Source organism: Falco peregrinus, chromosome 5 (assembly GCF_023634155.1).
Source record: "Falco peregrinus isolate bFalPer1 chromosome 5, bFalPer1.pri, whole genome shotgun sequence".
Lineage (NCBI taxonomy): Eukaryota > Metazoa > Chordata > Aves > Falconiformes > Falconidae > Falco > Falco peregrinus.
In genome coordinates, this window is record NC_073725.1 from 69764604 (window position 1) to 69781236 (window position 16633).

Consider the following 16633-nt stretch of genomic DNA (forward strand, 5'->3'; position numbering starts at 1 on the left):
TGTGTTCCTGAAATGATTAGGTTTAGCGTGAAGTAAGATATTAATTAAAAATAAACCTTCCAAGTCCCACAGAAACCCCCCCAAAACCCAAGCAAACCTCAGAGCAACTGTAATTTCTGTATAGAAGCACAGTTAAGCATAGTCCAGTGATACTGGCGTACTGTTCTGGCTTACATCATTATATCTTTATATTGGCTCTCCATGCTTAAAATAGACTGGGAAAAGAAAACAGTCTTCAAGATGAACATTTCCCTTGGTTGTCCTCAACTGTGTGTAAATTTGAGTCTGACTTTTTTTTCTTAAACTGTCTAAATATTCAAGTATTTTTGGCTCATCTCTGGTAGTGGCAGGGAACATCATTTGCCACTGTGGCAGGTGGAATGATGTGTGTTGCGGGATGGTGAGAAGTGGCTGCTCACCAGTGCGCTCTGCATTAACTCCCGAGACTTTTGCCTTGAGAGCAGGTGATGGGTCCATAATCCAGGGCAAATGGGAGGTTGAGGGTTGCTACGACAAGCAATAGACAATATCCTGAGAGAGATGTCTTGTCCATTGCTTGTCACTCCAGTACCCCACAGTGATCGCGGCTGAGAAGGGGGCTGGGGGTGAGGTCATGACTGACTTGCATGGGAACAAAAGGCTGGCATTCCTGTCTTGCTCTCAAAGCTCTGGTTCAGGAGAGTATCTTCTAGACAGGAGAAGTTCTCCTGATGCTGTTCAGGCAAGGACCATAGTCAGTGTTCTGCCAGGGCCTCTTGGCAGGTTTAAATCTGGCAGAATTAAAATCATCAGCTGATCAGGATGTTCTTTTTCCTGGTTGCTGTAATCGCCAATCTGCTGAAGATAGGAAAAAGCAGCCACTTTCTCCTCCGTTGCGCAGCCTCCTTAGTTTTACAGGCCACCGCTGCATTATGGCCTTGGAACAAAATAACTGTTTGCTCTTTTTTGAGGAACACGGGGCTGCCACCTCTCACCAGTAGAGAAAAGGAACTTTGCAGAAGTTGAGATTAATCTTTAGTCCTCTGCTAATTACAGCCCTTTCTCCTGCTTTCCCTCACCCTGTCCAATGCTGTTCTACCTTGACTTGTATGCAGCAGGCCTCTAGAGAAATTAAAATGTATACACTAAGCCCTCAGACAAATACAAAAAAATATTTTGCCTGTGTAGCTGGTGGAACCTATAGTTGTCCTCGTTCTTTCTCCATTTGCTCTCTTGCATGAATCCCCATGTGTAGCTTGGCCTGTGACAGAGGAGAAATTTAGCTCACCCACTCGTTTTTCTGCCTCCCTAGTATGTGACTGATGCTATTCCTGCTGTGTTGGGGTCACTGTTACAATAACCTGATTTGTGAGGCTGGGAGGAGCAATACTGGAAGGGCGAAGAGGAAAAGAGTCCTAGAGCTCTTTCCTGAGTTCCCTTTCTGCTAGCTCCCTGCCCTCCAGCGCTTGTGATTGCATCTTGCAGAAGGGATGGTTCGATGGGCATGGGAGGGGTTACTACACTGTTCTGGGTACATCCCACTGGTCTCACCCACAGAAAGGAGAAGTAAGGAGAGAAGAAAAAAAAAAAAAATGAGGACTCCTGGGACCCTCTGCCACTGACAGCAGTTGCCCTGGTGACCAAAGCAGTGTCTGCAGGGTGTTCCTTCTTCACCTGTCTTCCCAGCTCTGCGGGTGTGATTGCAGTTGGCTGCAATCTCACCTGGTCTCCACTTACCTGCCACTACTGCAGCTCCTGTGCCATCTGCCTGCACCATGTGTAGTAGCCAGAGCGACTCATGACCAGGGTATATAGGTCTGTTGCCCAGTTGCCACCTGCAAAATAGATGTTCAGAGGCTGATGTGAATGGTGGGTCGCTCAAAAGTTGTAGCCTCTGAGACATGGGCTTAAATGTTGTTGTTCTGGCCTTATAGACATCATCTGGGAGGTGATGGTGGCGATGTGCAGCACATGGCTGTGTTGTTCTTGAGAACTCGACCGATGTTCTTGGGGAGTCTGAGCCATAAATGAGTGGCAGTCCTTTGTCAGCCCATAACTGTGTGAATAAGAACATACAGAGCCACACCTGGTGGGAATACTCTTATGTTTTGCACATTAATAAGATTAATGTTTAATCGCCAAATTCGTCCGGACTCAACTTGTGGTTGGATGGCATGTGCTCCTTGCCTAGCATGTAGGCTCATTGCCTTCTTGGCATGTTCCTTGTGTCTTCACTGAGGATTTCTTGCATCTTTTCCCAAGTGATTGCTGGGGGGTGTGTGTCTGTGTTTCTGTGTCAGTCCTTGAGCTGCTGCACAGTGAGCTTTGGGTGCTCCCAGCACGGGCTGGTAGGTTGAGGAGCATCCAGCAGCCCTGCCTTTCAGACCGTGCTCTGGAAACATCTCTGTTTTCTTGTTCTCCACATGCCCTATTCCCTTGTCCCTGCGTTGCCCAATTACAAACTTGCAGGCTCTTTGCAAGCAAAAGAGGAAAAAGGTGAAAGCCCGTTCATGGTGCAATTTGTAGGGTGCCCAGCTCGGGCTCTGTGCTGGCAGCATTCGGCGGGGGTGACATGGCCATGCAGTGCATTGGGCTGCAGGCTGTCTTCTGGTTCCTGCTCAGCTCCCTTCCCAGGTTTTAGTTTTATTTCTTCCACTGCCTTCAGGTGGTGGGGGCTGCATTGTCACAGCAGACCCATTTGCTGGTCTCATGTGTCACCTCGGGAGGTTGGCTCACTCCAGGGGCTTGCATTCGTGATGTTGTAGAGGGGCTACTACATTTGGCCACATGACTGTTATCCCTGTTGCCCTTCCTTGTAGGCACCAGTGACTTTCCAGGGTGACCTGAAAAGTTTCAAACATGACTTGGTGACTCCGGATGATTGTTGGTGGCACAGGGCCGTGGTGGTAGGGGGGGAGGGGTTGGAGGCTGGCTGAGCAGATCCGGCAGGGTGACATGGGATTGCACAACTGCTGTTGGCAACAGCAACTTGGTTTCTGTGACCGTGGAACCGTCTTTCAGGATTGACGACTGCTTCAAAGAGCGAGGATCCACCTGACTAAGTAGGGCAGATGCATCTTTGCCAGCTGGGTTGGTCAGCTTGCTAAGAAGAACTTTGAACCGGGAATAATGGGGGAGGGAGGGATTACCCTCCGGGAAGATCAGGTGAGGAAGCAGTGATGGGGTGAGCAAGCAAAAGGCCTAGGGTTATGTGGACAGAGGAAAAAGCAACAGAAAAAGGGTGAAATGGGAACACCCTGAGCGTAGGCATGGGAAGAAGGAAGTGCTCGTGGGGAAACATCATCGTCCTTCCTGCAGGACCATCGTGCTGGAGTGCCTCTCTGAAGTGCCCGTATGGCTGATGTGCAGCCCGGGGCACAGACAGATGGAGTGAGGGGTCTGCCGGCGGTTGCAGGACTGTGACCTCGTTGGGGTGGGGGTGGTTCACAGAGTGCTGTGACGATGGAGACAGGCTTTTCAGGAAGGTGAGGAGGGGGAGTTGCCCTTGATGTGAGAGAGTGGTGAGAGTGCCTGGAGTGCTGCCCGAGGACAGGTGATGAGATAGCTGAGAGCTTGTTGGTCAGGATTAGTGGGCAGACCAAGGTGGGTGACATTGTGGTATTTGTCTGCTACCGACCTGATCAAGAAGAACAGGTAAGTGAGGCTTCCTTCAGTCACCTGGGAGAAGCCTCACATGCCCTAGTCTTCATGCTCTGCTGGATCTAATAATAAATGGAAGAACTGGTCAAGGTGGTGACCATGAGACAGTGGAGTTTGCTATCTTTAGAGGATGGAGCAGAGTAAAAAGCGGGACCACAACTCTGGATTTCAGGAGTAGACTTCAGCCACTTCAGGGCTTCCTTTCAGGAGGAATCCCACGGCTTACAGCCCAGGAGAGAAAAAGTGGTCTGTGAGAGCTGGGCTGATATTCAGGCGTGACCTCCTCCAAGCTTAAGAGTCATCCATCCCAACAATCGGGAAATGAAGCAAAGGTGGCTGGAGACCTGTATGCATGAGCAAGGAGGTCTGACTAAATTCAGACACAGGGAAGGTTGAGGTACTCCATGCCTCCTGGTGGTCTGACCAGCCTTCAGGAATCTCGGGTCTCTGAGACCAGTGGGAAAGTCTGGTGCAAGGAAGATTTGGTAGAGGAGCACCAGGATAGGGAACATCTGAACAAACTGGATGGAAGTCCATGGGACCTGATGGGTTGCGCCCATGAGTGCTGAGGGAACTGCCTGACATTACTGCAAGGCTAGTCTTGGTTATCTTTGAAACATCATCATGATGATGAGAGGTTCCTGAAGTTTGGAAGAAAGCTGGTATCTTCAGGAGGGGCAAGAAGGAAGATCAAGGGAACTACAGGCTGATCAACTTCACTTAAGCTTCTGGAGCGTGATGATGTCTTTTTGTGTGTCTTTATCTTCTCCATGCCTGCTTGTAGGAGCCTTTGGTGGGGAATGTTGTTCAAGCCTTTTGGGATTCCAGGCAGACTGATTTAGCTCAGTCTCCCCTCTCTGAATCCGTGTTGACTTTTCAAACCCTTGCTCATGCGCTTGTTCCCTTGTCCAGTGCTTCCCTTTTTTTTTTTTTTTTAAAAAAAGCCATAGTAGTGACTTTCCCTCCCTCCACTCTGCTATGCTTATGCAAGTACCCACTACTTCTTTCCTCCTTTTTCTTTTTTTGTTTGGTTGGTTTGGTTTGATTACTGGATCTGTCATGAGTACCTGCTCTGTGGTTGACTGAACAAGTCCAGTAGGTGGTGAAACTTTTATTTTACACACGTCTTCCTCAGTATGACTCTTACTTGCGTGCCCTGTAATTCTGTTCTTCAGGTTAATGTTGACTGTACTGACACGGACTTTTCCCATTTTTAGAAACTTGTGTGGCATGAGCCATCTTCTAATGCTCCTGTACAAAGTGAACTCTTAAGTGAGAGCGTAAATGACTTGCTGATTGATTTAATGCAAAAAGTGGGGTATAGAAAGCTGTTAATACTTCCTGAATGTGATGAGTTGTTACTGCTTGTTTTGTCAATCTGTTCTATGATACTTTCAATGGACACTTAAGTGCAGAAATCTCTTAAAAGATTCCTCTAGTGAAAATCTAAGTAAAAAACCCAAAGAAACCCAAAAGGTATGTTTTCACTGCATTTTTTTTTTTTTTTTGGGTGGACCTTCTACCTAAACTGATTGACTTGGGGCCATAGACTCATGTATTATGCCTTTTTCATGAGCAGAGCAAGAGTAGTTACTTTCTACACCATTCATGAGTTGTTCTTCCAGCTTCATTTTTTGGTTTGCCATGTTGTATTGTGACTAACAAAAAATCAGTTTTATTTTTCTCTTCTGTACATGACCTCAACTTCTTGGAAAATGCTTTACTCTGTCTCCTACCCTTGTTTTGATCATCTTAAAGTATTTTGTATGTATGGTTTTGGCCTGCAGCTATGTCTTTATACAATATCTTGCTTTCTAGAAAGACTTTTTTTAAACTGCTTTTTTACTTGTTTTAACAAATAACTCAGCGTTCCCGAGTTGCCATGCTGAAACAATTGCAACAGTCCTAGATTTTTAACGTTTTTGGCTTGTCTTGCTTCTGCAAGGATGCTGAAACCAAGTCAGCTGAGGTGCTTGATGGTATCTTGGCAAATCCGCTCCTGTGTGCTGCTGAGGACCAGGTGGAGGGCAGCCTTCCCTCTTGTAGCTTCCTGGATTAGCCGCTCCATGGCACTCACTACTAGTGTATGAAGATACAGCTCAGGTATTACCTCCTGGATTACGGCTTGGGCTAATTAAAACCTGTTAGAATTACTGCATTTTCTGCCTCTCTGATCTCCTGTAATGCCCCTGTTTTGCTTTGTAGCTGGTGGTCCAATAATCACTATGTAAATCAATGTTGTTTATATATTCAGAGTGCTGCTTGCAGTTCTCTTAACTTATTGTAAAACATCGAGAGCCTGGGGGAAGTGTAAGGAAAAGGTGAAAAAGATGAGCAGAGTAGTAGCATAATTTCTGACCAGGAGCAAAACTGGAAAAGAGGTGAGAGGAAACCTGAGGTCTCTTAAGTCACGAGTCCAAACAAAGAGATTTGCCTAGGAAGCAAATATTCAGCATTTCTCACAACACAAAAACTAAAGGCATGAAATGAAATAATCAAGTAGCAGGTCTTAATCCACCAGTTGTGCTCGTATGATGCTTTCTGATGTGGAAACCAAAAGCTAAAGAGATTTGAAAAAGGATTAGACAAATTAACAATATTTGGTGACTAATGGGTTTTAATGCATGGAAGCAATTTTTAGCTCAGATTTTTTTTATCATTCCTTAACTTTTTGAAGCTAGGAGTATACGTGAGTGAAGAATCCTTGTAAGTTTGCCTCATTCACTATACTTCCCCTTTCGGCATTTGTATCAGCTGCTGCTTTTACCGCCTTACGCTGGGAAGGTTGGCATGGTCTTCAGGGATGAATTTGTATCTGAGATGTGGGGGACAGGAGATGATGGGTTGTGGTAACCCAAGCAAAATGGGAAGAAACAATGAAGGAAGGAATTTGAGTTGATAGATTTTATTAATAAAGAGGACAAAAAAACGGAAGATGTCATCAGATGGGTTACCCCTTGCATCCCAGTGTCTCTGGGAGTGTTCGAGGACAGCAGACACTACCTGGTGGCACTCTGCTCACAAGTGTGGTGGGACGAAGCACCAGAAATGGGCTTCACAGTTGCCAGATGCATTTATTCAGCTTCCTTCTCTTGTTGCTGTGGATGCTGGCTGTTGTTCCTATTGACTTTTTTTTCTTCTTTTTTGTCCAGAAGGAACATGTGAGGCTTGTCCTAGGAGGTCCTGCTTTGGTTTAACAGCATCTTTTTAAGGACGGCTGGAAGCGTCACTGTACGAGAGACCAAACTGAGTAGCAAATGTAGAGTCATTACAAAAGGGAGTGGGCAGAAGACTGTAGAGTCAAAACCAAGCAAAATCCTACCCGTACACTAAACAGGGGCGGTTTGGGGATGGTGCTTCTCTGGAGACTTCAGAGAGTCAGTAGACTCTTAACTTGAGTTCCATCTGAGTTTGAGGGGGGACAGTTCAGGGAACAGAAATACTTTCCAGAATTTTTCTCCGGGCTGGGGTGGAAAGGTGCTTTCAGTGAGGAGCCGTCTTGGGCCAGAGGTGCTGTCAAGCCTGTCACACCAGGCTGGTTCAGCTGAGCTGGCAGTACTTAGTTTGCTTTGAACCTACTGCTGTGTTTGGTTCACCTTTCCCTGCTTGGTCAGTGCTGAAAGTAAATAAGATGTTATTTTTTTATGGTCTAGAAAGACAGTCTTGAACTGTCCTGCTGTTTGTTTTGGTCACCTAAAACTTACATCCAGGAATCCGTATTCTCTTTACACCCTGTTGTTACGAGTTCTGACAAAGGTGGCTTAGGATGGTGGGTTTTGTTTTGGGTTTTGGTGAGTTTTTTTCCAGTTGAAGGTGTTCCTGCTCCTGGTTGTCTGCTGCCTCCCTGTGTCCTTACCTCTCGGTGATTCCTTTTTTTCTCAGTGCATTAGCTTAAAATTCTAGTGAAAGTGGTTTTTTGACTTAACACTTTGAACTGTGAATTGGACCTGTGTGTTTCCTCCTCGTCTTTGTTACTGGAATAAGAGCAGGGAAGAGGTTAACATGCTGCAGGAGGAAAGCAGGTACTAATCTACCACAACTGGTTGTGCTGTGAATGAATCAGTCCCTTTAATTAAGAAGCATAGTCTCTGGTTCTCTTTTTACCAACAGGTTCTAAAACTGCTTTCATCATGCAATTTTTCGCTCCATCTAGCTATATTCTCTCTGCACAGGAATTACATTAGGTGTTCGTTTATTCTCTGTTCAGAATACTGTTCTTTTGGTGGTGTAATGCCTCGAAAACATCATTTATTTACTGTATCACAACAGCAACATCTTTCTGGGACAGCATGGCACAACAACCTAGGGAAAAAGCTTTCTTCCTTTGTACCTTGACGTGCAATTCTGGTTTATGCCCTGGAGTACTGGGAAAGGATTTGTCCTTGTGTCCTGCACTATGGTTTACTGTGTGGCTCTGAACCTACAGCAATACAGCCCCGAGTTCCTGGTAGATGTCCCAGAGCAAGGATTTTAGCACGCTGAAGGGCAGATGGTCTGAAGAAGGGCTGGCATTAGCGGAGTGTTGTAGATGCAGTACCTGATGGTGCAGAATCAGTGCTTGGCCTTTGGGCAGTTGTATTTTGCATTGCAATTTGCAAATACCGTATTTTCACTCGAGGGTCATCCATAATGAAAGGCTTTACAGCCTTAAAATCTCCATAGTTTTGTTTTTTTTCTTGGCACTGTGGAGTGCTGTATGAAAGAGTTTAGCATCGTCATGGTACACTTCATAAAATCCCTTAATTTTGTAACTGATAATACAGAGTTGTGTTGGCTTGTGCCATAGACAATGATAGACATACCAGCTATGGGGAAAAAAGCAAAAGAAAACTGAAGCTGAATAAAGCTAGAAAGAATTAATTCTTTAAAGAAAAGTAGTAAGACAGCATGATAGACAGCCAAGTTGTTTCTGGTATGTGTTGTGCTTGTAAACTAAGGCTTCTCAGCCCTCATACTGTCGTATTTTAGTTAATTTCAGAAGTCTTATGAGAATATAGTCTATCAGGAACTCAATTATATCCTGACTGCTTTTAATCAGTCTTTCTGAAGACCAGATGGTTGAGTCTGTCATTTGTGCCACTCTGATGTTGAAATAGGCGCTCCTAGGACTAGGAATAGCAGAGTTTGCTTTCTTGCTTCCACATTTCATGCTTTGTTTTGGATTTTCTCTGCCTAAAGTTGGTACATTCTGCTTTTGGCTCTCACTCTGATTGCTCTGCTTCTGAATTTGTGTTAGTAATAGGTGTTTAGGTGTTCTGGTATCCTTTCATAGAAGCTATAGCAGCAATGTTCTATGGTCTTGAAGTTTTAGTTATCTGATACACCTGTCAAATAATCTTGTATTCTAACAAAAATAAAGGTGTGGAAGACTTTGAAGTGCCATGCTGCAGTCTGAGTAGCTGATTGTGTAGTATATCGAGTTGGGACGGGGAGAGGTCCGCAGGTCCTTACCCTCTGAGGTGGAGAACAGGAGTGGAAGCTCGTCTCTGAGGACTTCACATTTCTGTAGTTCATCTAGTTTCATTCTTTTTAGCTTTATAGTGCAGGAGCAGCAGAGTCAAATTGCGCCTTGGACCTTTATTCCACAAAAAAAGTCTTTTAAGTGTTTCTTTAAAAAACAATATTTCCCAAAGCAGCAGTATTGGAAATGAGGGTGAATAATTTAAGATCTGATTGCAGGTGTACTGGTCGGCCGCAGTTTCTCTCTTTGCAGGACTTGCACACTTCAGACATCGTATGTTATGTCACGTCCCAGTGGGAATAAAAATTAAATCTTGCCTTTGGGAATAGATCATAGGTAATCGTAGGTGCATATAAATTGAAAACGTTTGCTATAGACTGTTCTTAAATAATAGAAATCATATCATATATCTATCTTTGAATATAAGGCTGTGTGAAAACTGGTGCTGTGCTTCAGTTCTCAGATAGTCTTTGGGATGTTCTCATGCCTGCATACTTTTTTCCCCTTAGGTGAGTGGAATCAAGAGTCTCTACGAGTCTGAACTGGCTGATGCTCGAAGAGTTCTGGATGAAACCGCCAAAGAGAGGGCTAGGTTACAGATCGAAATAGGAAAACTGAGAGCGGAACTTGAGGAGTTCAATAAAAGGTAAAAAAAGTCCTCTGTGTTTGTTCTGGATGGCTTTTTTTTTTGCTTGAGGGTGGGGGTTTTTTGTTGGCATTTTGTTGTTGTTGTTTTATAAATTTTAGAATGGGCAGCATTTGTGGTGGGAATGATACTATTGATGCTTCTTAAAATGCCTTTTGGAAGCACTGCGCCCTCCCACAAGACTGCTGAGCCAGACCTGGCGTAGCCATCAGGCTGCAGTCACAGCAGACGTGACCGATGGCCTGGGTGAGGAACGTCCCCCGTCCTGATGTTCATGAAGTGTCTGTTCACATCTTCACCAGTGTCACAGGTGCCCGGGTCAAGCAGAGCCTGGAGGTAGATACATGCAGACTGCCTCCATCTGCTCCTTTTAGCAGTCCTGCTTGAGCTGCAAGCTCACAGCTCTGCGTTGTGTGACTGTCTTCCTGTGGCTTCCCCTGCCTGCTACCCCGCATGATGGCTGAAATATTTCCCTTGAGCAAACTTGGCTGCTTTCTGGAAAAAAGAGCTCTAGAGGATTACCCTAACCTGGTATCCTTCAAAGAACATTGGCACATCTCAACAGACACGTCGTCTGCCATTTGTAACTCCTCAGAGACCCGCAAAAGCAGGTTGCACTTTTGTAAAGCCTTCTGTCGATTTTCCTGTGAAGACAATAAACCAGGCTGAAATGATAAATGCAAATAAAAATGTGAATGAAAGCAGCTTGGATTGTCTTCCAGTGACAGTGCTCGTGAAGGAGCAGGAGTTACTTTTTGCTTTCAGGAATTATTTATGGTGCTTTGTCAAGCTGTACATTGAACACTTGTGTTCATTCCCATCCCGCTGGGAATACTTGCATGCTGCAAGGTGGGGGGAAGTATGGGCTGTGTAAACATACGCTGCAGTTCCTACTCCGTGTTGAAGTGGGATGTGCCCTTTAGGTACTGTACAGACAGAGGGTTTCCAGATCTGATTGTGACACACGCAGAGGGGCTTGTTTTAGTATGTGACAGGTGTGGTCAGGGCATGTGTCTGGAGAGTCTGTTCTGGAGACTCTGGTTGCTGCTCAATAGCTGTCTTATAAGCAGAAGTTGTGTTTTGTCTATATGTCTCCTGCAAGTTGCTGAGCTTGAAGACACCGCACATATGTTGCAGAACAGGATTTGCAGTGACAGATTGGATCAATGATTAAGAAAAATTGGTTACAGTTAATTCAAGTTCAGAGATCTACACCAACGAATGTAGAGGGAATACGAGCCCCGTATCTAGGGCGTATCGTGAAAGTGTGTCGACTTCCTCTGTAGTTAGAAAAGGATGCACATCATGCTGGAGCATGTAAAGAAATCCTGTCTGTCTATAGTGCATACCAATACCCCACAAAGCAGGATTTTTGTAAAAATAATTCTGGGTATTGCATTTTGTTAAGAGTTAGGAGCAAATCAGGAATTCAAGAAGACCAAGGGGTCAGAATTTTGGGAACCAAGACTCAGGATTTGGGCTGGGGAGCGAGGTTTGTATAATCCAGAGCAGTGCTTTTCAGCTTTTTTTTTCCTTTGCAGGCGTAATGGTTTTTCTGTGTTCGGGAGTTGCAGACCAAATACAGAACTTTTAAAGCCTATAGGTAGCAGGACTCCTCTGCAAAGTTATTTCTGTGGGCCTTTAAAAGCAGCTCGCTGACCACAGGCTGAAAACCACAGATGTACAGAAGAGAAGGCTGAGGAAAGGGAAGGAGAAAAATGAACTCTAAGATGGTTTAAAAGAAAAAGACAAGAAGCTGTTCCCTGCATTCTTAAGTGGTGTGAGGCTAGAATAGCCAGCTTTAACTGCAGCAGGGAAGAACAACTTCGCATAACAAAACACTTCGTAATAACATAACGACGCACACCTAGAGAAGCTGCAAAAGTTGGTGTGTTAGAGGGGAAGGCAGATAAATACTTGGTGGGCACAAGGAAGATGACCTTGATGATTTCTGTGACTTAGATATAACAGCTCAAATAATCACATTTGAAGTGACCAGAGTTGCTTTGCTTGTAATGAATACTGCTGAAGAAACACTGGTTTACTCCTGAAAGGTCCCCACGTTTCCACAGTGGATCGCTTTACTACTTTGTGTGGGAATACATCCTAGGGAGTGGGCTTGGCCACATAAAATACAAAACGCTGGGGATGCTCGTAGGCCACTTTGGGAGATGCAGGTGCTCTGCTGCTCAGGGGCTGTAGTCCAAAGTGATGGATGTGAGCAGTTAAATGTGCTGTGTAGCACTGAGATGGGAAAATCCTCTTTACACCTTGTGTGTAAAGCAGCTTTTTTGTTATTTCTTAGCTGTCAGAGTTGCCTTCTGTCCATGATGCGTGTTCTTCATTAGGCAGTGCATTTACAACACACTAGTACAAGCTGCGAGTTTTAAGAGGTGTTCATTATTACTTTTATTAGCTGTATTTGCAGGTTACTCTAGGAACCATATAGTGGTACACTAATCCTAATCAAATGTGTGTAATAACAAAATATCTGTAGTTATAACCAAGATGTGTTCAAGATGTGTGTATTAATATATTTATTTTGTGTGTATTAGTATAATTAAATTTTGGTTTTTTTCAGCTACAAGAAGAAAGATGCAGATTTGTCTGTGGCTCAGGGTCGCATTAAGGATCTTGAAGTGCTGTTTCACAGAAGTGAAGCAGAACTCAATACTGTCCTGAACGAGAAACGCAGTCTGGAAGCAGAGGTGGCTGATTTGCGTGCCCAGCTTGCTAAGGTATGGGAGCGAATGCTGCCTTGCTGTAGCACAGGAGAGGCTGTGTATTGTAGAACTTGTTTGTTTTTTTTTTTCTTTCGAGTTAGTTTATAGTCTGAACATCATTGATCCAGCTTGCTTACTGCTGAACCTTTGCCTGCCTCTCTTGGATATAGAATTAAGTTGTGAAAAATCTCTGTAAAACAACCAAAGCAACATGGTGTTTAGAAATTTTGCTAGCCAAAAGCTTTTATTTAAAAAATTCTGGTAAGCGTTTCTATATTCATGAGATAACAGGTTATTAAATGTTGTCCTTCATAAGGGCCTGGATAATTTTGGACTTATGCTGGCATAGCTAGTCGGACTACACTAGCAAGAAACAGAACAACATGCAAGATGCCGTGCTTGAGGAATTAATAATCCTCAACTCTATTATTATGCTGTATTGAAATAACCCTGTGTTTTAAATAACATACATGAAAGCTTGTTTTAAATATTCACAAATACACACACTCCTTTTTTTGTTGGGGTTTTTTGGAAAGTCAGTGGCTCCACATTAGATTTGTTGTTGTGAATAATCGGCCCAAAGATGTCAAATTAAGGCCATAAAGGGATTATGCATGGAAAATAGGGATCCAGACAAAAATAAGTATTTGTCTTCAAAATTCTTTTCTAGGCTGAGGATGGTCATGCTGTGGCTAAGAAGCAGTTGGAGAAGGAGACACTCATGCGTGTGGACCTGGAGAATCGGTGCCAGAGCTTGCAAGAGGATCTGGATTTCAGGAAGAATGTGTTTGAGGAGGTATTGTCAACCTCATCTCATCATAGTCAGAAGTTCATGTAGTTTTATTCAAACTTACTGTAGACAATTACTGACTAGTCCAGGTAGGGAAAATCAGTATTATCCTGCTATAAATGGATGGAGTAATAAAATGGTTAAAGGTTTTGCAGGAGTTACGTGGTAAATCAGTAGTAGAGCTGGCATGAGAGCCAAGTGCCAAGGGTATTGTTCCATGGGTGGGTGAGCTAATGTAGGAACCGACTGCTGTGGGAAGGGGAAAGACAACCAGCCAGGTAGATCACCCTGAGTTGTACTGGCCATCGTCTCTCTTCCATGCCATGGAGTAGCTGGACTGCTGCATGTCACTGAAATGACAGACCCTTGGGTGTAGGGCCTTGGAATACCTGTGCTCTCTGAGAATGGTGTTGCTGCCGCGTAAAGGTGAAGCTAAATGAGACAGCAGAAGCTGAAAGCTTGCTGTGCTGAAGCAGGGCTGTTCCTTTAGCCATCCCTGGCGCTCTTGGATCCTCGTATGGACCAATTCAATATAGGAAGAAAAAAAGGAATGGGTTTCCTTTAGGTTAGTGAATCCATTTGATTCAGTTGAAGGGTCCAAAGCTCCGCTGGAGTTTGAACATCACGATGGGGAGCTGGTCAGTGCAGTCTGCTGATTCTAGTGGTGATGAGCTGCTAGATCAGCTCAGCCCTTCACCTGATGCTTTGTAGTCCCCCATGATATTTTTGTGGCCTCTTGAGGGGTCATCACCTACAGTTACTGAGAGACTGTTTTTTTGCTTGCTGAGTTTTTTTGGCATAAAAAATTCACCACAGAAGGGAAAGCTTCATCCAGATCACACCAGGGCACATTGCTGTGAATAGAAGGGCATGTTTCTAAGTCTTGTTTTAGATGTAGAGCATTTCTGCCAAACGGCTACCCAAGTTGCTCTGAATTTGTGTTAGCTTGCTGTAACCCCAGTTTAAGCATGCAAAGCGAGCCTTGCTTTCTTTGTCTGCTGCTTCTCCTCATGGCTGTGCTGCTACCTTCAGGCCTCCTCCCAGTACTCTGAACCACTCCCCGATTGTTTGTCCTACCCTGAAGGGAGAAATTGTTTTTTTTCTCATACCGTGCATTCAGGCCTGGCCAGGTCTCTGCAGGGCTCAACATGAATAAGTGCATGAGTAAGTCTCCCCTCGCTAGTTTGGGACCAGTGTTCTAGGCACGGAGAACTTGTACTTCTCTAAAAATGAACATTTCTCAGTACAGACTCTGACCAGAAAAAATCATGTCTTCAGGATTGCTTGGGTTGCTGCTTTACTACTAACATAATCAAAACCTAATGAGTAGAGGTCATCCAGTATATAGAAAGAGAGAGATCTGTATATGCTTAAAAGTGAAATCTGAAGATGCAATTTAATTATTTTTTCAATATATTTAATGGTTGCAAAAGGCGTTCGTTTTTATCTGACTGCTATTGTAACGTTGGGTTGTATATTGAGAGGGGAAAGGGTTTATAGTGCAGCATATACAATCTCTTTGCTATGTAAAAATTCATGTTTTCTTCTCCCCTTTTCCCTCCGTTTTGATTCTTGTAGCATTTAACAGCTCCTTCCTTAAAAATGTGTATGGATATTTTTAAACCTATTTTTGAGTCCGATCAATTAAGAATTACATCCTGCTAAATGAGGACAGTAACTTGCATCTGTTAGTACAAGTAGCAATTCTTAGGCTTAATGCCTTTAGTACTGTAGCTCCTGTATCTGACTAATTAGTAGTGAAATAGTTAATTGTTGTCTGAATGTAATTACTTGTACTATTTAACCTAATGTGGGAATTTGTCCGTGGTTTTTTGGTGTGTCTGTAGGAAATAAGGGAAACAAGAAAACGACATGAACATCGTTTGGTTGAGGTGGACACGAGTCGCCAACAGGAGTATGAATCCAAAATGACTCAGGCCCTGGAGGATCTGCGAAATCAACATGATGAACAAGTCAAACTGTACAAAATGGAGCTGGAGCAGACCTATCAGGCTAAGGTAACCGCTGCTCTCACAGCACGGTCTGACAGAAGGCCGGCTAGGGAGATAAAACCCTTCCCATCAGCCCAACTGTCTTTTAAGGGGACAAGTAATTGGAATCTGAAGAAGCTTTGACCTGGTGTTCAAATGCCTCTTGTGGCATTTGTGTGCAGATGTGTTTGCATGGAGGGCCCAGCCAGAGGTAATCGCTAGGAAGAGCTTTAGCCAAAAAATGCCAGTTTGTGAGAAAACACATGAACAGTTGCTCGCTGCAGAGGATGCAGTGGGAATAGCGAATGTCACGCAGTAACTGATCAGACAATGTTTTCTGCCATAAGGGTTTTTTTTTTTCTTGACGTCGGTAGATCCGCTTCCTCCTCCAAAATGGAGATGGTGGAGGAGACCTGCCAGGTGTGGTACCTGGGCTTTAAGAACCTGGAGGGATGGGTTGGAGGGCTTGGGGGGTTGGTGCGTTTCAACACCGGCTTCTGGCTGGATGCAGTGAGCTTGCGACATACAGACATACTGAGAGGGGTCCGTGTCTAAGGCTGCATTGTCACTTTACTCTTACTGTGGCCTTTGCAATGTTCTTACTAGTCCCAGTACTCTTAAATGTGTGTAAGCCTTATCACATTGCAATCACCTAAGTTCTGGATTGGAAAATTACTAGATACAGTTGTGGTTTCAGTGGTGGCAGTGAAACTTCAGGCAAGGTATTGGACCAGCTTTGGTGATGAAAGTCATGGTTTATAAATTGGAAATTATAGAATAATTTGGGTTGGAAAGGACCTTTAAAGATTATCTAGTCCAACCACCCTGCAATGGCAATGGACATCTTCAACTAGATCAAGTCGCTCAGAGCCCCATCCAACCTTACCTTGAATGTTTCCAGGGAAGGGGGCATTTACCACCTCTCTGGACCCACCTGTGCCAGTGTTTCACCACTTTATTGTAAAAAATTTCTTCCTTGTATCTAGTCTGAGTCTACACTCTTCTATAAAAACCACTGCTCCTTGTCCTGTCGCAACAGGCCCTGCTAAAATGTTGGTCCCCATCTCTCTTACAAGACCCCTTTAAGTGTTCAGAGGCTGCAGTAAGGTCTCCTCGGAGCCTTCTCTTCTCCAGGCTGAACAACCCCAACTCTCTCAGCCTGTCCCCGCAGGAGAGGGGCTCCAGCCCCCTTGATCATTTTTGTGGCTGCCTCTGGACTTGCTCCAACAGGTCCATCCATGTCTTTTGTGTGTTGAGGAATCCAGTACTCCAGGTGGGGTTTCACAAGAGCGGAGTAGAGGGGAAAATGTGAACATAGGAGTTAATTTAATCCAGGAGAATGCTGCTTAAACTTCTAGAAATATTTGGACTTTTTTGGTTTAT

General features: G+C 44.3%; 1 protein-coding gene across 1 annotated transcript in view; it reads left to right on the plus strand.

Annotated features, from left to right (window-relative positions):
- LMNB2 (lamin B2) overlaps positions 1 to 16633 on the plus strand; it is a 32924-nt gene that overhangs the window by 2338 nt on the left and 13953 nt on the right. Inside the window, exons 2-5 of the mRNA XM_055804805.1 lie at positions 9610 to 9746; positions 12328 to 12484; positions 13140 to 13265; positions 15107 to 15277. Of these exons, the coding sequence (XP_055660780.1) occupies positions 9610 to 9746; positions 12328 to 12484; positions 13140 to 13265; positions 15107 to 15277 (591 nt within the window). The remainder of the gene's footprint in view (positions 1 to 9609; positions 9747 to 12327; positions 12485 to 13139; positions 13266 to 15106; positions 15278 to 16633) is intronic.